Source organism: Sciurus vulgaris (genome assembly GCF_902686455.1).
Source record: "Sciurus vulgaris genome assembly, chromosome: 17".
NCBI lineage: Eukaryota > Metazoa > Chordata > Mammalia > Rodentia > Sciuridae > Sciurus > Sciurus vulgaris.
This window is the reverse complement of record NC_136478.1, coordinates 9,637,780-9,657,563: the sequence shown is the minus strand read 5'-3', so window position 1 is coordinate 9,657,563 and position 19,784 is coordinate 9,637,780. Positions and strand designations below refer to the sequence as shown.

Sequence of the window (19,784 nt, the reverse complement as noted above, 5' to 3'; positions counted from 1 at the left end):
CACATCAGTGTGACCACTGTTTGAACCACAGACAGCACCTCCACTGTGAAACGGGAGGATCGGCAGAGGTGTGCACTGGCACACAGCCAAGAGTCGAACTTCTGAGTGCTGGAGAATGCACCTGGGATAGCACATAATTTGAAAAGGAATATCCATCACCTACGAAGAGTTTCAAACCTTTTCAGTGACCTTGTCAAGAGCACTCGGTTGCTTTCTGCAGCACTAGTGGAGAGCGAGGAACACCCTCCAAGTCCCCAGAACACCCATCCTGCTGTCACGGCATGACGTCACAACAATGCCACTTCCGGCCATCCCAGGCTGCACGTCAGACAGTGTAGCCAAGCTGGTAAATGCACAAATTTGGAAAGACTGCCAGTGATTCAGTCTACTTAACTGGATGTAGTCCAAAGAATTTTCCAGCCAACTGGCATTGGGTCTCTAATTTACAGCTGGCAAGTAACCTCCTTAAATGCTTCCAGGTCCTCAAAAGAACTGTTTAATGTCTACCTTTAACACACGAACCACCTGACTTCAGACACAACACTCAGCAGCTTTTGACCGCAGGGTGCAGAGTTATAAAATTTACAGCTTCTTAAGTTGGAAAACCACAGACAAGGCTGGGATCTACCAACTGCCCTCTAAAGGAGGGGGAGGCAGTGATGCATTTTCTGCCTGGGGCACACAAAGTTAAAACAAAGGACGCTTGGAGTGATCTTGGGTAATTACCCTCCTTTATTTCGCTTCCACTTTTAATTTTATTTAATGCAAGCTAGGAAACCTGTTCTTTTAATCTTCCACAATATATTTGATTGCTTTAAAAGTAATAAGAACAATACTTACTGAATGCTTCTTGTGTGCCAGGTAAAGCACTGTAAATACATTCTTTTAAAATTGATAATATAAAAAGGCTCTATTAATATTCCAGTCGTATAGATAAATAAACCAAAGCCCAAGGTCACAGAGCGGGTAGGAAGCTGCAGTGGACTCAGTTCTCCGGTGTCATCTGATTCCAAACCCCGACATCTTAACTCTCACAACAATTCCTCCCAAACATTGTGATGGTGTCCAGGATTCTAATTTTAAATTTTAAACTGTGTTAAATTTTGGAAAGGTTTTTTTATCACTGGGATTCCACAGCAAGCTAAGACATTACTGTGTGATACAGAATTCAACCCTGAAATGTTTACTTCTTGAACATGCTATTATCTAATTTAAACGCGATTCTTAATCTCCTCTATTCTCCCCTGCATTTGTTTTATGGAATCGTTACTTGAACAACTGCAATCCTACAGACCCTACTGCTTGGTCCTTCCTTGATCAGTCTCACAATGCACCACGGTACGTGTCTCAAGAAGGAGCCGTTTGGCAGTGCCGATTCACCATTTCCTAAGTTCACGTGCTTTCTGGATCCCCATGTGAGGTTGAAATGCAGCCAGTCCTCTTTGCCTTCTTGCTTTTTCGAAGCTTGAAGAATCAGACCAGGTATCATCCCTGCTATTAGGTGTAAGTGAATCGGCTTTGACAAGAGGCAGTAAGAGGGAGACCCTGGCCAGGGACTTGGAAAACGCATCCGGGAGGCAGCTTGGAAGGTGTGGGCCGATGCACTGACTCTCCATCCGGCTCAGAGGCGACTCATCAGCCTTCCTCAGAGTGCAGTGAGCAGAAATAAATAGCATCCTCCAGCCCAGCACAGAGGTGTCTGCCACGAATTAACGGGAGGCCCCTGCTTCAAACGGCAAAGGGCCACCTCCAGATGAAGGACGTGCCACTGCCAGGTGACCTCAGAGTCGTCCTCTCGAGGTTGAGTTTTATGTCATCTGTTCTGAATTAGTTCTCCAGTACCTCTTGGCCTCTGTCGCGTCTTGTGTCTTCGCTCAGACCACGCTGCTTGGCTGATCTCCTCTCCCCTGCACCGATTTTATCTAGAGCCACATCTTCAGTCATTTCAGCCCCTGTCCCTTGGGGAGGATTTAGCTGACAGGGTCGCCAGGAGGGAGCTAGACCAGAAGGTAATTAATACTTCGTCAACGGTGCTCACACGCTATCATCTCATTGATCAATGTGCCTGTCCACCTGGTCCCCTGCCACCCCATCATCTTCTTTTGCCAAAGAGTGGAGGAAGTTGTTTATTACAGTAATTTTCTTTCGATGTCTTTTCCTGCCTCGAAACTAGCCCGGGGTGAACCTATTCCTCACTCCCTGTCATTGCAGAAGCCTGTGCGTGTTTCAGCTTCAGGATTCCCCTCGGGACAGGAGCGGAGCGGGCTTTCAAAGAGTTAATCACCCCTTCTGCTGCTTCGCCCAGGGGGAAAAAAAATGCTGACATTAAAGAGAGTCTTTCATTTTCTAAGACTTTTTAAAAAAGCAGCACTGTAAAAATACGGATGATCAGATTTCAGTGGTAGACTAGCAACCTGTGTTATCATGTCATTCTCCATTGCTCGGATGAGCAGACGGTCACTTTATAATGAAACATCACGACAATTTCCTCATGGCCCCTCCGACCGCTTGACGCTTTGATACAGAATCTGACTCACTCCCTGTGCCTGTGCACGTGTGGGAGATGACAGAGGGATGGACATTGAAGGTGGGGGAGGAGAGGTGGTACAAAAGCTCGTCTTCAGTCACCTCCAGACGCGTGTCATCTCTACAGGGACACCTTAGCCCATCTCACATTAGCCCATTTTGCACTAGAATCCTTACTGCCAAGGCCTAAAGACGTCTAGTCAACAACCTGTTCCACAGCGCTTAAACAAAGAACTAAGGAAGTGACCTTAAATCCCCTGCATCTAAACCTCAAAATGGAAAGACACACAAGGCCCAGCACAGATGACTTCTTCAGATAAAATGAGGGTTTGCAACTGAGCTGTGTAAATTTCAACTCCGGTTCTCAGTAGTCACTTCCATCACTTGAAACTTGAATTCCTGTACCACGTTTCCCCAATACACACTACGCTAGGCTTGCGGGGAGGGAGTACAGAACTAACACACATATTTTTGTTCCCAAACCCAATAAAACAAACATAATACGGGGGACTACTGATGCATAATGCCCTAGAGACTATCAAAATAAAAGCTCACTTTTAATCCTTCAGATGACCAACAAGTACATAAGTTCAATTAGGTATTTTTTTAATCTTCATGACAGACTTAGGTTGTAGAGAATAAGTTGAAATAGATGGAAGCTATCTAGTTTATAAAAACTGTATCTATAGTGATCTCAGAAAGCATACAGTTGCCAGATTAAGGTTTATTTCTTCTTGTGCTGGAGCATGTGTGTCTGTGACTAGCTTTTTCCCTGGACAATGAAGAAATATGTCATTTATACATATGTGTGTGTACATTTTCAAAATAGGAGTGTGATTGACAGGCTTAAATAATGCCTAAAAATTTCAAGGCCTAAAACAATCAGACAAATCCTTGATTACCCTGAGGAACGTCCCTCCGCCACCGAGGAAATCAGTGAGGTTGGCACTGTTTAAACTGACATCTACCTGCTGCCAATGTCGAATCCATCAGAGCCCAAGGAGAATGACTGTCTCTAATAGAGACTGCATTTTAAAGTTGGACTGGCTCAGGACTAAGTGATAAAAGTGAAAGTCTGTTTTCCATTTAATTTAAACCTTGAGCTTAGACATCCTATACAGTTTTGACATATAAAAATAACCAGAAGCAGTAGACAACTTTTATTTGGTGTCAGGCCATGACCTTGTGTCCTGGGGTTACCTGACAGCAGTCAATTACTCCCAGGATTGCATTACTCTGCTCTACACGGAAAACACCCAGGCATATGTGCAAGGATCTGGTGAGCCCACCATCCTGGGAAGGCAAAACTGCCTCTCAGGCTGAGGTGAGCCTTCTGTGAACCAGCTGGTCGGCAGCTTCCTATGGGTAAATTATTCACACCGACCTGGGAAGGCGAGTACTTCAGGAAGCACACTGATTCCTCAAATGCGTTTTAAGGGATCAAATTTCATCACTTTAAAAATGCTCTTCACTGTACTTAACTGTAGACGGCGTGGCTCTGAGGCCAGTCCTACAAGATGATCAAACACAGTGGTTTTATAAACGTGTACTACAGATGTCTGGGGGTCTTCAGAGGACAGAAGATCTGGTCCCCTCGCTCCCAACTTTCAGGACAGAAGTTCTTCTTTTATTGAGTTATTTATCTAGCCTCAAAGTAAGATTTTTCAATTTGAAAGGAGGTTTTCACTTTTTTCTTTTTTTGGTACCAGGGATGGAACAGGAGCATTTAACCACTGAGCCACAGCCCCAGCCCCCTTTTTATGGTTTATTTAGAGGCAGGGTCAAAGTTGCTGAGGCTGGTGTTGAACCTGCAATCCTCCTGCCTCAGCCTCCTGAGCTGCTGGGACGACAGGTGTGCGCCGCTGCACCTGGCAAGGTCTTACATTTTGCATGGATAAATTTTATCATTGGGTGTCATTCACTGTGTGAGTGTGTTCCATAATGTTCTAGATACTATGTCAGTTGTTGAAGCTACAAAGAAGTCATCCTCCGATAACATAGGGTTGCTGGTACCACAGTGCTGTGGGACACGGCATAAGGCATGTGGTCATCCTGACGAAGTCACTTCCCAAATGAAAAACTCAAGACCCAGGTACTCTAAGTGATTCCTCCAAAGTCACCGAGGGACAGTTAGTCACATTACGAACTACATGTTCCCCGTCTAACCCCAAAAGAATAGGGCCAGGTACCAAGGCGTTCTCTGAAACTTTATGGTTGAGACCATAAAGTTTGATTGCCAGGATTTGTGTCTTAACCATTGGTACTTCTTATCTAGCACAGGGCTGGGTGTCAAATGATTTCTCAACATCTCTTTCATTTTTTTTTTTTTTAATCAGATGTCAAGAGGAATAAAGAGAAAAAAATTTCTTTCCCCGTAATTACTAAATCAATACATCTTGAGATGGTCGAAGATAGGGATTAGCTAAGATACTGGGAGGATATGCTGCCACCCACGTGAGTCAGAAAGAAGAGCCTGACCCTCACAGTGGAACCCTTGTTTGTCTTGGCAAACACACCCTTGTGCTGAATTTTACACTATAATGAGAACTTAGTGAATATGCAGCAATTTTAAGTGGCCAAAGAGAAAGTGCCTTTGTGTGTAGACTTATACTTTCTGTGGATGGAACAGCATTTTCCACTTTGGTAGGTTCCCACACTCTGATTTCAGCGTCCCACAGGATTGTAAAACATATTCAACATTTTTATATTGGAGCGAACGTATTTTTGGCTCCCAAAGTATTCATTTTGGTTCAATTGATAGTTGCTGTATGGAGAGGCATATGAACTTTATTTAACTTCCTTTAAAGAATAAAGTCATGGGTCACTTGGATATCAAGATACAGTCTAGTTTTGCAAAATTGTAATTCATTACTTATTTTCCTTTTAAGTTTCTAAAGTAACTGCTCTATCAACTTTGGAAAGATATAAGCATGTGATTAAAACTGACCAGAAATTTGATGTTCTCCTGAGAATAATAAAGTATAATTTAAATATTAAAGATATTAACCCAAATTCTTTTAAAAGATAAAATAGACATAATGTGGGGTTACTGGAGTTGATTTTTTTTAATCTTCAAATACACTTGTGACTTTTGAATGAAACCATAAATCCTTTAAAAATACAAATAAGGCATGTCTAATTAATCATGCAGGTTTCTACCCACATAGTTTGCTGACAGCTCCCATTTCAAGGACATTAATTTAAGCTTTCATTGAATCTGAATGAGTACATAAAAGACTTTGGAAAACAATAGCCAAGCAGATGTGACCTTACTCTACCATGGTGAAACTAAAATTTTGTATTATTGCGGATATTATTCTAGCTAGCTCTTATTGTATTTATGTGTAGTAAAAATATATATATTTGAGCCAGGTGCAGTGGCACATGCCTGTAATTCCAGTGGTTTGGGAGGCTGAGACAGGAGGATCACAGGTTCAAGGCCAGCCTCAGCAATTCAGGGAGGCCCTAAGCAACTTAGTGAGACCCTGTCTCTAAATAAAAAGTAAAAGGGCTGAGGATGGAATCTTGTACCCAGGGAACAACTCAAAGGTTTAGTTTTTGTCAGGGCTAAGTGTGCAGCTGAATGAGACTTGGAGCTGAGCTTTCAACAAGGCCCACAGAGGCTCAGCCCAAAGCCGGTATCTGCCCAGGGACAACATGTCAGTTGTTGCATTTGGTCAACAACAAGGGGACAAGGGGACAGGCAACAAGGGGACATTTCAGGTTTTAAAGATAAAAGTAAGGAGCTCAGTCCCCGCCTGTCACTCTCCATCATTTCTCCTCTTTGTTGTGGTTTTTCTGCAGAGAATATATGTTTTAACAGCGAAACTTAAATTACCAACAGGGCTGTGAAGCACGGGAAGGGTTTTGTGGTGATGAACAAAACCAGAGAGAGAAACAACAATTAAAAAAAAAAAAAGCTTGCTTGTCATGAAGTAGCAAAAAGCCTATTCCTCAGCAGGAGTGATCTGCACTTTGTTCTGATTGCCTGTGGCAGAAACCGGGAGAGGCACCTCTTCCTGCTTCCTGAGTCGGCGTTTCTTTTTGTCCCCAGCCCCAGAACACAGTCTGGATACATTTGCTTAGTGATGGATCAAAGGCCTCTTGGCACAACCCGGCATCTCACACTGATGCCTTTCTGGCTAAATGTACTTCTCAGAAGGGACAGAAGTTTGCTGGGCAGAGCTTGATAAAGAGAGTAGGGGGAGCCCTCCCTCGAAGAAAACAAGATTGAAAAATACCTAGAACACTAACTGGGGAATCAAATCTTATGCCTTTGGTTTAATTAAAGTGCAATTTCAAGGGCCAGATTCCTTCTTGAGCTCCACCTTTCCCTGGCCTTCGTCCGATAGGATTTGGAATTCCTGCTCTCTCCCTGTCAAATGGACAGCCGAGAGGGACAGAAGAGCACCTCCTGGTGACAGCCTGGAGAGATCTGGAGGGATCTTCTGCCACACAGGCTGAAGCCACAGCAAGTCCAGAGGACCACAGGGACTTCAACCCACGGTCACCGTCCACGGCTGCGTTTGCAAACTCAAACATCAGCTGGGGCCAAACATTTTTCTTAAAAGCGATTTAAAAATCCAGCAAGTGTAACTTGTGTTATTTGGCCCATATATGAAGGTGAACATTGAACAGCACAGAGATAAAGCCACTTGCGGGACTTATATTAGCTGCTCAGGGTTAGGGGTGGGGTCAGCATACTCCTAATCTTTGAATCTAAAGTTACATATGGATTTTTATTTTATTTTATTTTATTTTATTTTATTTTATTTTATTTTATTTTATTTTATTTTATTTTGTCATTTGTCTTCTACTCAGTTTCCAAGGTAAATGCTTAAGGCTATTCTATTGCTACTCTGGAGAACGATCCTTCACCTGGCACCACCGCGCTTCAAAAGCAGCATCTCTGTCACCATCAAGTGGCCGCCTTGATGTTGTAGGAGAGGCAGAGGTTTTGAAATCTGAAGAGCAGACCGCCGGGTCTCGTGAGTGTGTGAGTGTGGAACGGACACTCAGCAGGTCTGAGGTTGCCTCCGGAGGTCAATGGAATGCTTGACAAACACACTGCAAAATGACTTTGCACGGCTTTGGAGGACGGGACGCAGACATCGATTTTAAACACCTTAAAAATCTAGAAGGGAGCTGGGGATATAGCTCAGTTGGTAGAGTGCCTGCCTTGCAAGCACAAAGCCCTGGGTTCAATCCCCAGCACTGAAAAAAAAAAAAAAAAAAATCTAGAAGGAAATAGGTGTAGCTGGAGCAGGGGTAGGAAGAAGACCCAGACCTGGCTCCACTGTCTGCACAGGTGCAGGTACAGGGGAGGAAGAACGGTGAAAGGCCAGGGTGCTGCTGGGAGACGCGCCTCTGCGTGCAAAATCCCACCACGCCCGAGAGGGTCCCACCCGGCATGAGCACGCCTGCCACGCCAGGCGTGTGCTCTCCTTCACTGGTGCAGCCAACCAGGGTTCAACCATCTCCTTGCATGGCCTGTTCTTGGCATAGCAACTATTTGGCTACTCCCAAGAGGCAGCTTATCAAAGAAAACTGAAACCTAAGTGCTCTGCTCAGTTAACAAATGATACACGACCTAGTTACTTTAGAAACCATTTACACGTTCCTTCCAAGGCTGCTTCGGATGCGCTGCAAGCGCATGCAGGACTTCCTGTTGCTAGCCACTCTTCAATCTCAAAGATACTCATGGAATAGAGGGTGGTCAAAACGGAACTCCCCTCCCCAATCCCGCAGCAGGCATCCTCCAGGCAGATGCAGGGAATGGTAAAAGCTTCCACCGAAGTCTGTAGGAAGAAGCCTGAGACCTCCCCTTCATCCCTTCCCTGAGCCCACCTCCCATGCATCCCTAGAGACCTTCCCAAAGACATTCTCTCAATTCACAATATTCAACAAACAGATCCACTTCCTCTGTGTTCAGTCACCTTCTGAGTTTCAGCTTCGTGTACGTCTTACCTGGAATTCTAGAAGAATCCATTTCTTCTGTTCCCAACTCCCTTGGTGCCCCCTCCAGTCACCTACCTACAGAGCAGCCAGTGTGGGTTTTGAAAACCCTCACTTTGTTGAGACGCTGATCTTCTTAGCACAAAATGCAAACTGCTCACCACAGATTCAAATGTCCTCTGTGGCTCCCCTCCCACCCACCCCCACCTCAGGACTCTCTCCTCACACTCCAGCTACATGGGACATTTTTAAAGTTCTAAAACAGTAAGTTAACTCTCAACGTGGGGTTATAATTGTTGTACCCTCCACCAGAATATCCTGTGCTCCGTCTGGTTTACTCTTCATTTAAAGTTTCGTCCTAGATAACCTTTCTCCACCAGCTATCTAATCCAGAGGTGATCTCCATTTCCTTTTCCCACACTGACTTTCTTCCACAGAACATACTGCCACCTATAACCCGGTGTCCATTTATGTACTTACTTTTGTAACACTATACTGTACTTTCTAGCACTCTAAGTTTCATAATAGCAGGAAGGTTTAGTTTTTCTAGTGGTTTTTTTTTTTTTTTTTTTTTTTTGGCACTGGATAATTGATCCAGGAATATTTAACCACTGAGTCACATCCCCAGTCCATTTTTAGTTCTTTTATTTGAGACAGGGTCTCATTAAGTTCATTAGGGCCTTACTAAGTTGCTGAGCCTGGCTTCAAACTTGTAATTCTCCTGCCTCAGCCTCCCAAGATGCTGGGGTTGCAGACGTGCACTATGACACCTGGCTTTTTTTCTTCTTTCATCTACAATTATATATCCAGTTTACTATCAATGTGGGACACCGCAGAAGCCCAGGGCATGGGACACAGAGTGACTCAGTGACTGACGCATGAGTATTTTCACTTTTCTGCTTTTTAACGTTCTAGTAAATCTAAGAATCCATTGGAGACACTCCAAGATGTCATCTAAATTCCCCCCAAAGAACTCAACATACATAGAACCCAAACCCCAACATACAGGGTAAGAAACTTGTTTTCACTGCTGTACTCACCAAACTGTCAAGAACTGCAAGAACCCACCATCAATGTCACAGTCACATGGTATTATTTGTTCAAAGAATTATCCAGTCCCATGGCGCATGGAAGAGACATTGGTGCCTTTGTTTAGACAGAGAGAATCTGTCTCTGAAAATTGCTTTACTAATTACATATCCCAACAAAATGCGCTGTGACCTTTGGGACACAGCAGGCTATAAGCCCCATGGAAGTGAATACTGAGACACTTTCCTCAGGACAAAGAACACAATAATGCAAATATTGCTACCTGAATAAATTACCATATCAAGCCACAAAGGAGAAATAGAAAATTTTAAGCAAAAACCATTAAACCAACTCCTGATAGCAATCCTCTTAAATATTCAGCGTTTAGATCAAGTTGTATGTCTGAGTTGCTCAAGATACACTGTCATGTTCTCACTGTGTTGTGAATTCAGATCCGGGCGGAATGCATTTCCAAACAACTCTGTCTATCCCTCACTCTATTTCCTACTTTTGGGTTTATGTACCCGCCAGGGAACATCCATAGCAATTTCATGTTGAGAAAAATCTTACTAAGCCAGGTGGCTGAGCCATTCCAGTGTCTTTGATATAAAATAATGTCATGGCAACAGAGTCAGAAAGACTTTAGTTCAAACCTGAGTCCTGCCACTTACATGTATCATGATCTCTTTAAGGCTTGGTTTTCTCATCTGCAAAATGGCGATTCAATAACTAATGCATGACACTGATTAGCATGATGCTGAAATACAAGAGGATGCAGTAACTTACAGCCTTAGCAATTCCAGTCATAATGCTGCATTGATCAAATCCTTCCTTTACACGAGAAGAGCAGTGTGGCCAGACTGAGTGTAGATTTCATACTCTTAGATGGGAAAGATTTGGACTTTGGTTCACCTCTGGTTTTTCCTAGCTGTGAGAGTAAGTCTTTTATCCTTTTTTCACACTTGATCCCATATTTTTCTGACAAAACCATGAGGTAAGTGCTATGGTTTGGATAAGTGTCTCCCCAAGGTCCGGGGTATAGGCTTGGCCCCAGCCCTTGCTAATGGGAGGTGGTGGAAACTAAGAGGTGGGACCTCGCTGCAAGTCCTGCAGTCATTTGTGGGCATGCCCCAAATCGGGTATTAGTAGGACCCAGGGCCCTCTTCTTTCTCTCTCTTCCACCTCCTGGGGGCTCTGAGGTGAGCAGCTCTACCATGCATGCCCACCATGATGTGTTGCATCACCACAGGCCCAAAAGTAATGGGGCCAGCCGATGACGGACAAGCCAAAGTAAACCTTTTTCTCTTTACAAGTTGATTATCACAGGTATTTTGTTGCAGTAACTGACTGAATCACTGTTTTCCACCCCCATTTTTCAACAAGAAATTGAAGCTCAAAATGATGAACATAAATGCCTGTTTCCTAAGTGTTCAGAATATGCAAGTATCATTTCTATACACGCTGAAACAAATCACGTGCCTGAGGGAGCAAACCATCAGTCCCATTTTACCAATGAGAAAAAAAGTAACCTCAGAGACATGATGAAGACTACATAATCATCTTGCGGTTATTTGCAGACATGTCGGCTGGGTTTATTACCGTCATTATTACCCATTAATGTATTCATCTTTTCTTATTTCTGGGGAAATCGGGACCTACATAATTATGATAGTTTAGCATGACAAACTGTGGACACTCAAGGAAGCATTTTTCTCCATTAGATAACTGCTCCTCCCAGGCTAGCTGACCTGGGTCTTGGATAACTACAATGGACCAGCCACATGACGGACACAGACCAAGGGGAATAATTTACCAAGTGTTCCCACTGCACTCCTTGGAGTTCAGGAAAGCCAAGCATGATGGTGAAAGTCTGGCATATAAAATGTGAAAATCAACACATTTTTCTGGAAGTCCACTGACTTCTGTTCTCGTCCCCAAGATGGAATCGTTAACTGGCATTTCCTCTTTGTACTTTTTATTTTTTTAACAATAATAGAGATTGTGTGCTTTTCCACTGAGCCACATCCCCAGCACCCCCACCCCTTTTCAAAAATTCTTCAGACAGGTTCTTGCTAAATTGCTGAGGCTGGCCTTGAACTTGCCTCAGCCTCCAGAGTCACTGAGATTCCAGGCATGCACCACCATATCCAGCTCCTCATTAAACTTTGAAAGTTAGCCTATTAGGAAATAAATTTGAAACACAAGGATTGGAGTCCTTGGAGCTAGCTCAAATTGGGGTCTTTGCTATAAATGTACCTAGAAGCACTGAGAACTGAATCAGCAGAAGGGGCTTACTTCAAAGACCAGCGTCTCATTGGTGGGTCCTGGTGCATACAGTCGTTCTGGGTGGTTTAAGGAGCGCTGGTATTCGAATGTGGTCCCAGCAAAGGAGAAGTCCCCTGGCCAGTCAATGCTCCAGCCCCCTGTGAGGTAATACTTTTGACTGAGGCTTCGAACGGCAAGATAACTGGAAGAAACCTGCAGCTCCTGGATTTCGATGCTTCGGGCCCCAGCTGGGATGATGACCACTGGATAATATTCTAAAGGAAAGAATAGAACATTTCTGTATTCTGCATTGTGCACTGCAGAAAGGCAACCAGAAGCACTTACAGATGAGGGGCGCCTATTTTTATACAGCAGAGTTTTTGAATCATTAACTGATATTTGCTCCCATTCCACAAAGTAAAAATAAATAATTGACTCATTTTTCAAGTTGTAGAAACATTAGAAGAAAATGTATTTGACTCTCCCAGTGTTTCACCAAGCAGGTGTCTATAGTTGAGAGACACATTCTTCTGCTTCCCAGACCACCGATATAAATTAACAGGGTACTAACTATAGGCTGGTAGGGTGTTGCTGGAGAAGTAAATCACTGGAGATGTGCCTTTGGGGTTTATATTTTGTCCCTGGTAAGCAGAGGTCTCTCTGCTTCTTGCTCACCACGTCCTGAGCTGCTTTCCTCCCCTACACCCTTCCACCAGGATGTTTTGCCTCCTCTTGAACCCAGAGCAATGGAGTTGGCCAGTCAAGGACTGAACCTCTGAAACTGTGAGCCAGAATAAACTTTTCTTCCTCTGAGTTGTTCTTGTCTGGTATTTTGGTCACAGAGACAGAAAGCTGACTGACATACCAACAAAGGCCACAACACTCAAAAACCCTCCTTGTTCTTCTTCATCTAGCCAGAAGAAACCTGGCCATGTACCGTTAACAGTGAGCCTCAGAAAATAGAGATCGAAGGTTTGATTTTACTCAAGATGTTTAGATAACTACTTGGAACGTTCGTGTACCACGGTGAGCCCAGGCTGGCTAACTTTCTAAGTTTCTTGTGGGGCTTATGACAGTTGGCACATTGGAACTGCACAGTCAGAAGGCATTCCTTCAAAGCATTTCTGAGATGTGCTATGCTGACAAACCCCTCCCTCTAAAAGCCATCTACTCTCCCTTGTTCCTGCAGGAGTGACAAAGGCCCTCATCTCAGTGTCATGGCAGCTGCTACCGTTAGCCTGACTCAAACCCAGTCAGCTGCACACATGCTTCACCAGCCTTGGAAGAGGCAGAGCAGCATCTCTTACCGTTTGCTTTGTGCTGGTTGAGGTATAGGCCTTTGTAAAACTTGCATGTCGAATTATCACCTTTGCAAACACCACATGCATCCAAAACAGCTTTAGAGCCAAGTTCATGATCACATCCCACCGGCTAAAAATAAAGAGAAAAATAAGAAATCAGAAACGTCAGTGACTAAGAATAACTAGGAGGCACGAGTTTTCTGTGGTTATAGAAGTTTATGGAGGCAGCGCAGCACCCGATGTAAAGTCCAGTTTCAAGTTTGGTTGGGGCGCAAATCTTTTCTCCACCATTATTATATATGTAACAGAACAGGTTGCACAACTAAGCTCAGACTCTACATCTGCAAAAGTGGGATAAAGTCACCTACAAACGCCAGGTGAGAACTTCGTGCCAGTTCTGTGACCGAACAATCAAAATGCCAGACAGCACATCTACGTCCACACGCACCTTTAGAGGATCACAGAGCTCACAATCAAACTGAAATGGGGGAGTGAGTGAGCACCCAGCAAGGAAGGAGAAGAAGCAGCGCTATTTCAACAGAGATATTTTGAGGTCCTAACAATGCAGTGTATGAATGTACTTAGAAAAAGGCAGACGTTCAGCATTACTTACGTTGTTCTTTTTTTTAACTTCACTATGGAAAGTAGGGTATTCCACACAGGGGGAAACGGAGTGAAAGAGAAACTGAAATAACTGGATGGGGGTCATGCAGAAAGTGAGCCAGGAATGTGGAGATGGCCTTCACATCCCTACTGAGCATCGCCTATGGAGAACCTCTCACCACACTCCTGGCGGCATGACCATACACCCAAAGCAGGAATGTTCTCTTACTTCACAAATCCCATCGATACAGACGTCGCTTTTGTGGGGGGAACAAGGAGTCCCATCTTTCACCTTGCCGGACATGGCAAAAAAAAATTCAAAGTTCTCCGCCTTGCAGTACAGTTTACATCGATCTTCCTCTAGAAGCAAAGAAATGAGAGTGGACAGGGTCAAGGGAAAATTGCAAGGAAAATGCCCTGACAACTAAAAGGTCAATTAGATTTACTCAGCAAACAATCGTGATCAACACAGACAACGTGACGCAGTTCCACGCATGTGTATCTCTGGACCCACATGTGCATGTGGCTTTTAAAAATATGAACCCCACCTAACAATCCAGGGGCTGGGATTGGAGCTCAGTGGTACAGTGCTTGCCTAGCAATATGTGAGGTCCTAGGTTTGATCCCCAGCACAGCAGCCACCACAAAAATGACCATTTAACCAACCATGGTGACAGTCACCATGTACAAAACTGGTGAGTCATATAGCTAGCCTCTTGGATGGTGAGTAGTCTAGGCTTCTTGGACCCTGTGCTCAGCCATAAGTGGTGTTGCTGTGTCTGGTGAAACTAATTTTACAAAACAGGTCAGGCCCTGGTTTGGTTATCTTGACTTAGGACTGGACTACTTTAGATATTTATTCCATCTGTAAAGAGGAAAAGTTTTAGGCATGTCATAAAAAAAGCACACTGTCCATGCTCAGAAAACATATAGAGCAAAATCATATCATGAAGAGGAAAAAGGAAAAATAAAGAATCCTGAAGGTGGAAAAGGATCCCGAGCTGGCCACGAAGGCCCTCAGAAGTTTCTGGGACCACAGGTAACAGAAAAAGATATTATATTAATGGTGCTCATGTTACCATATCAGAAAGGAGTTACTATGTCAACTTCTCAAACAGAAAGTGCTCTCCTTGGCCAGGAATTCCAGATGACGTCGCTCACAGGGGACCTTATGTAGGCGACACGGAGTGACATCCCTAACAACAGTTTTACAACAAATGTGTAAACAGTTTGCAAACAGTCATGATTCATCAAACCCCCCAATAAAAGAAAGTCAAAAGTTGATGTGAAAGAAATAAATTATTGTGGTCGAAATATGTAGATGCGTGGGTGGATGAAGTTTCTCAACTACGTTTTTGAAAAATATCAGCTTTATTTTAATGCCTCCTAATTTCTGCACACGAGATTAGGAAGTTGGACGACACACATCCCTCTTTTTTCTATCATTCCCAAGTTTTAACATATTCCAGAAAGCTCACTTTTTCCAGCACAGATTCCTGGGAAAGTTTGTGAACTGATCCATTAGAAACAGAAAGAAAGAAGGGGGGGGGGGTGGGGTCACCACTGTAGAACAAAGGCTGTCTACAATTGAAGTCTTCCCGTGCTCTTCTTCAATGGCAGCAATGCCACAGACCTTCAAGTCATGGTCAGACTTTTCTGATATAAGTATAAGAAGAAGAAGGAGAGACCAGATGCCCTTAATCTGTCTCCCTTTACTGGGAAATGAGATCCAAAGGCTATGGGCACTTAATTCCACATATTCTCATATGCAACTTCCAGATCACCTCCTACGCAAAAAAAGCTCAGTAAACCTCTGCAGAGAGAATAAGTGAGATTGCATGTGCCCTATTTAGTGAAAACTGCAATAAGATTAGTAAAAGGACATTGAAACCCAAGAGTCATTCTAACTATAATGAGATGAAATCACAGAGTAATTTCAATTTGCATTTTCCTGATTGCTAGAGATGTTCAACCCTTTTTCATATATTTGTGTTTTTTTTTCTTTTGCTCATTTCTTGATTGATTATTTGTTTTCTTGGTGTTAAGCTTTTTGAGTTCTTTATATATTCTGGATATTAATCTTCTATCAGGAGAGTAGTGGCAGAGATTTTCTCCCATTCTGCAGGCTCTCTCTTCATGCTCTTTATCATTTCCTTTGTTACAGAAGCTTATTAATTTGATGCTATCTTCCCAAAAAAGTATCTTTTTAGTTATAAAATTTATCTGTTTAACTTTTCATGTATTTGACATAGAAGTTATTTAAAAGACAGTAACAGAACAGATTTCTTAAACATGGTATTTGAAGGAAGTTGCAATGTGGAAAAGACCAAGGGATATCCAAGAAGCCAAAGCAAAGAACAGAAGGAAGTACAGAGAAGGATGCAGAACCCCGGGGAAAGGACCATAGGTAAGAAACACAGGGACAAGAGAGTATGCAACCAAGAGGGAACAAATCATCAAATCCCTAACTGGGACCAACTTCAACTGTTCTGTCCACTCAAGTGCTTGACCTGGCTGCATAGCATCCTTCCCAGGAGGATGCCTCTAGTGATGGAGAGCTCCCTCCTCACAAAGGGGACAGACGCACTCCCACCTGGGACAGGACATATTGGTTCATTCATTTCTGAAGTCATAGACCCTGAAGAGATAAGCATGCTCAAGATGGACCAAGCCTTAGTCTTCATGCAGCCTAGATTCTCAAGGGAGAAAGATAATAAATTGACTGGGTTCATAAGAATACATCCAAGTCCTGATAAGGGCTATGAAAAAATAAGGCAGGGTGAAGGTGTCGGAGAGAATGGAATGAAGGACAAAACTTTGGAGGGACTGGCAAGGGAGGTCTGAGAAACTCATGAGATTCCAAGAGAACGTAGCCCTTGAATGGTGTTCTCCGCAAGAGTTTCAGACAAATCTAAAACCTTTTCTAATTCAGTTGTCCTCCAAAGTCTGGACTATAACTAGTCTCTTTTCTATGGCAATGTCCCCAAGTCCTTCATTATTTCCTCCTGAGATAGCTTTCAAAATGTTCCTGTGTGACCATAGCTGTGCTTTTGGACAGTCACGACCAGAACCCGGTCAATGGTCCTGAAAAGGCCCGGATGGTACTCAGCAGAGATGCACCCTTCTCCCTTTGGATTTGGAGGCTCTACTTGTTATACTGATGGCTCTAATAACAGTGATTTCCTTGATGGCAATTCATATAGGCTCATTTGGAGCTTTTGCACAAGAACACTTCAATTGTTGGAAAATTGAGGTTTTTCCCCTTCCACACCCCTCTGCACATGTGCATTTGGGATTCACGTGTATCTTTTCTCAAGGGAACATGGGTGAGTTTGCATAAGTCAAGTGGATACAAAAGCAGAAAGAAAATAAGGGGAATAGTAACAGCTTAATCCTGCTGAGGTAACAGAAAGCACATTAAATTCTCACGTTGCAGCTAAAATAAATGCTGTGGTCTTTAGCCAAAATAAAAACAAGTTGATTTAAAAAGCAAAATACAAGCCAGTAACTTTAAGTTATAATAAGTACTAAGAACCTAGTACTGAGGTCATTTTTTATTCACATTTTTTTGAGGGGGGAGGTGCCCACGTGCACAAATGCTCTTTATAAACAGGCCTTCCTGGGCTTGAAATCATTGGACTTGTCAGTTACTGAGGATGATGTCTCTGAGGGGTATATATGGTTTCACGAGTTTTGGGTCTGGACATCTCATACCAATTTCAATTACGATCCCTGGGAGACAAAATTGCTGAAATGTCAAAATTAAGTTTGGAAACATAACCAAACACATGGATCCTTCTTGCTTACAGATCTGGGAGACAAGGAGTATCTTGTGAAAAAAAAATGTGGAACAATAAACCAAACGTATGAAAGTGAACAGAAACGGAACCAGAACGAGTCCGGGGAGGGAAAGGTGAACAGCGAAGCTGTTACAGAGGCAGCGGTTTCTTCTGAGTTGTTCCTTCTCAGGGAGACATTTATGAGGGTCCCAGAGGCCGAATTACCTTCCACTTTGGTGTAGGGTTTCCACTGGTAGAACCATCCACGGAAAGGTTTGCTGTTATACTCTGCGCACTGCTGGGCTCGGAAATCCAGGCTGCTCTGGTGACAAGGCTCCGTGTTGCACAGCTGATAAGCCCGGCTAGAGCCGGGACAGAACTTGCCACCATACTGAGGCCTAAAAATAAAATTCAGAACGTTAATGCTAGCCATCGAAAGCCTCATCACCAGGCACGTGCGATCGTAAGGGAAGCGACAATCCTCTGAGCACTTTCGGTGTATTCAGCTGTACACAGTTTGTTACAGGAAGGGGACTATGTAGATATGACTTGCCACGCCCTCTGCATCCACTGCAGACATAATTAACCAATCTGGGCATTCTTTTTTTCTCTCTCTCTTCTTTTTGCAGAAACTTGGCCTTGGCCTGGGTTCAAAATCTTTCTCAACGTAGCCTTTGGCATCTATTTCTCATTAAATTGGCATTGGCACATAAAATCAAACTTATTTGCCATCTCCGATTTGGTTTTTATGTCCTGGCAATTTCCTTAGTGACTGATGAAAGAATAATTTTTTTAATGATTTTTATTGGTGCCTTGTAATTATCCATAATAGTGGGATTGTGACAATCGTGCAGGCATATACATAATCTGATCAATCTTGTTCCCTGGACCTCCCTTCCTGACCTATCCCTCATCCTGCACAAAAGTCAACCCAAAGTGGATCAAAGACCTAGGAATTAGATCAGAAACTTTGCCACTACTAGAAGAAAATGTAAAGTCAACACTCCACATATAGGTGAAGACATGAACTTCTTTAACAAGACCCCTAAAACTCAAGAAATAAAATCAAGAATCAATAAGTGGGATGGCATGAAATTAAAAAACTTCTGCACAGCAAAGGAAGAAATTAAGAGCATGAAGAGACAGCCTACGGAATGGGAGAAAATATTTGCCAGCTACTCTCTGGACAGAGAATTAATATTCAGAATATATGAAGAGCCCAAAACACAACAACTAACTAACCAAAAAATAATCCAATCAATACATGAGCAAAAAACTTAACAGACATTTCTCAAGAGAACAAATACAAATGGCCAAGGAACATCTTTCTGAAAGACTCCTCCTGTCAGGGAAATCTGTAGACACACACACCAGCTTAGTAACATGCTGGGTGCTCACGTGCCACATGCACAGTGCCCTTGCACTGGCACCCAGAGGCCTGACATGAGCCCATCCTCACCTCCAGCTTCTCCCATTTCCCATCTTCCTAAGCTTTTCCATGCACCTTTGCAGACAAGGGCAGGACCCTAGGGAGAAGGCACAGAAAATCCTGTTTGCCGGGACCTCCCATCCAGCTGTCAGTCCTTAGGATGACATTCGGATTGATCCTGAGCTCTGAGGGAAAACGTTGCTTTGTTCTCATGCACAGAACCATTTCTTAACCTTGCAGGGAGTCTCCTACTTTCCTGCCAAGTACAGTGGGGAATGGGTTTCCAGAGTCGGGAACCCCATGAGGACACAAATGATCATTTCTGAAGGGCAAGCTCTTTAAGATCTCAGTTGGCAGACTCAGAGCTACAAAAACCAGTGAGAGTAAGACAAACACCATCAGCACCACACTGACAACTACTACTAACCACCCACCCAGTCTACTGTGCACAGAGCAGTTCCTTTTTCTCATTACCCCCTTTGCACAGCTTTCTCCAAAGACTGAAGCTTGACTGTGGATCACTGTGCATCAAAATTCAATGTCAACGTGTAACATGAAAGGGAGCTCCAGATTAATCAGTTGATGTGATTAAAATTCCTGGTCTCCCTGGGAAGCACAAGCATGCTATAAAACACCTCTGGATTTGCACCAGCATTTTATCAAGTTCTCCCCTAACTGCCTGCTAAGTGGACTCAACAGAAACAGGAAAGGTCACATTGCCAGAATGAGATGTTTCTGCTATTTCAAAACATTCCAGAGAAACTACTTAAAACATGCAGCAGAGACTGTGCTAGATCAAACCCCTAAAGACTCCTTAAATTATCATCTAAAAAGCATCTAGAAAACCTGAAAGGGCTTCATCACAACTTCAATATTCCTAGTCGTCTTCACAAGGCA

General features: G+C 43.4%; 1 protein-coding gene across 3 annotated transcripts in view; it reads right to left on the bottom strand.

Moving 5' to 3' along the window:
• Positions 1-19,784, bottom strand: part of ADAMTS18 (ADAM metallopeptidase with thrombospondin type 1 motif 18) — a 135,126-nt gene that overhangs the window by 22,546 nt on the left and 92,796 nt on the right. For all 3 annotated transcript variants that reach the window (XM_079116963.1, XM_079116964.1, XM_079116965.1), the window contains 4 exons: positions 17,684-17,856; positions 13,909-14,039; positions 13,083-13,206; positions 11,806-12,050 (listed from right to left, as the gene is read on the bottom strand). In XM_079116963.1, the coding sequence (XP_078973089.1) occupies positions 11,806-12,050; positions 13,083-13,206; positions 13,909-14,039; positions 17,684-17,856 (673 nt within the window). The remainder of the gene's footprint in view (positions 1-11,805; positions 12,051-13,082; positions 13,207-13,908; positions 14,040-17,683; positions 17,857-19,784) is intronic.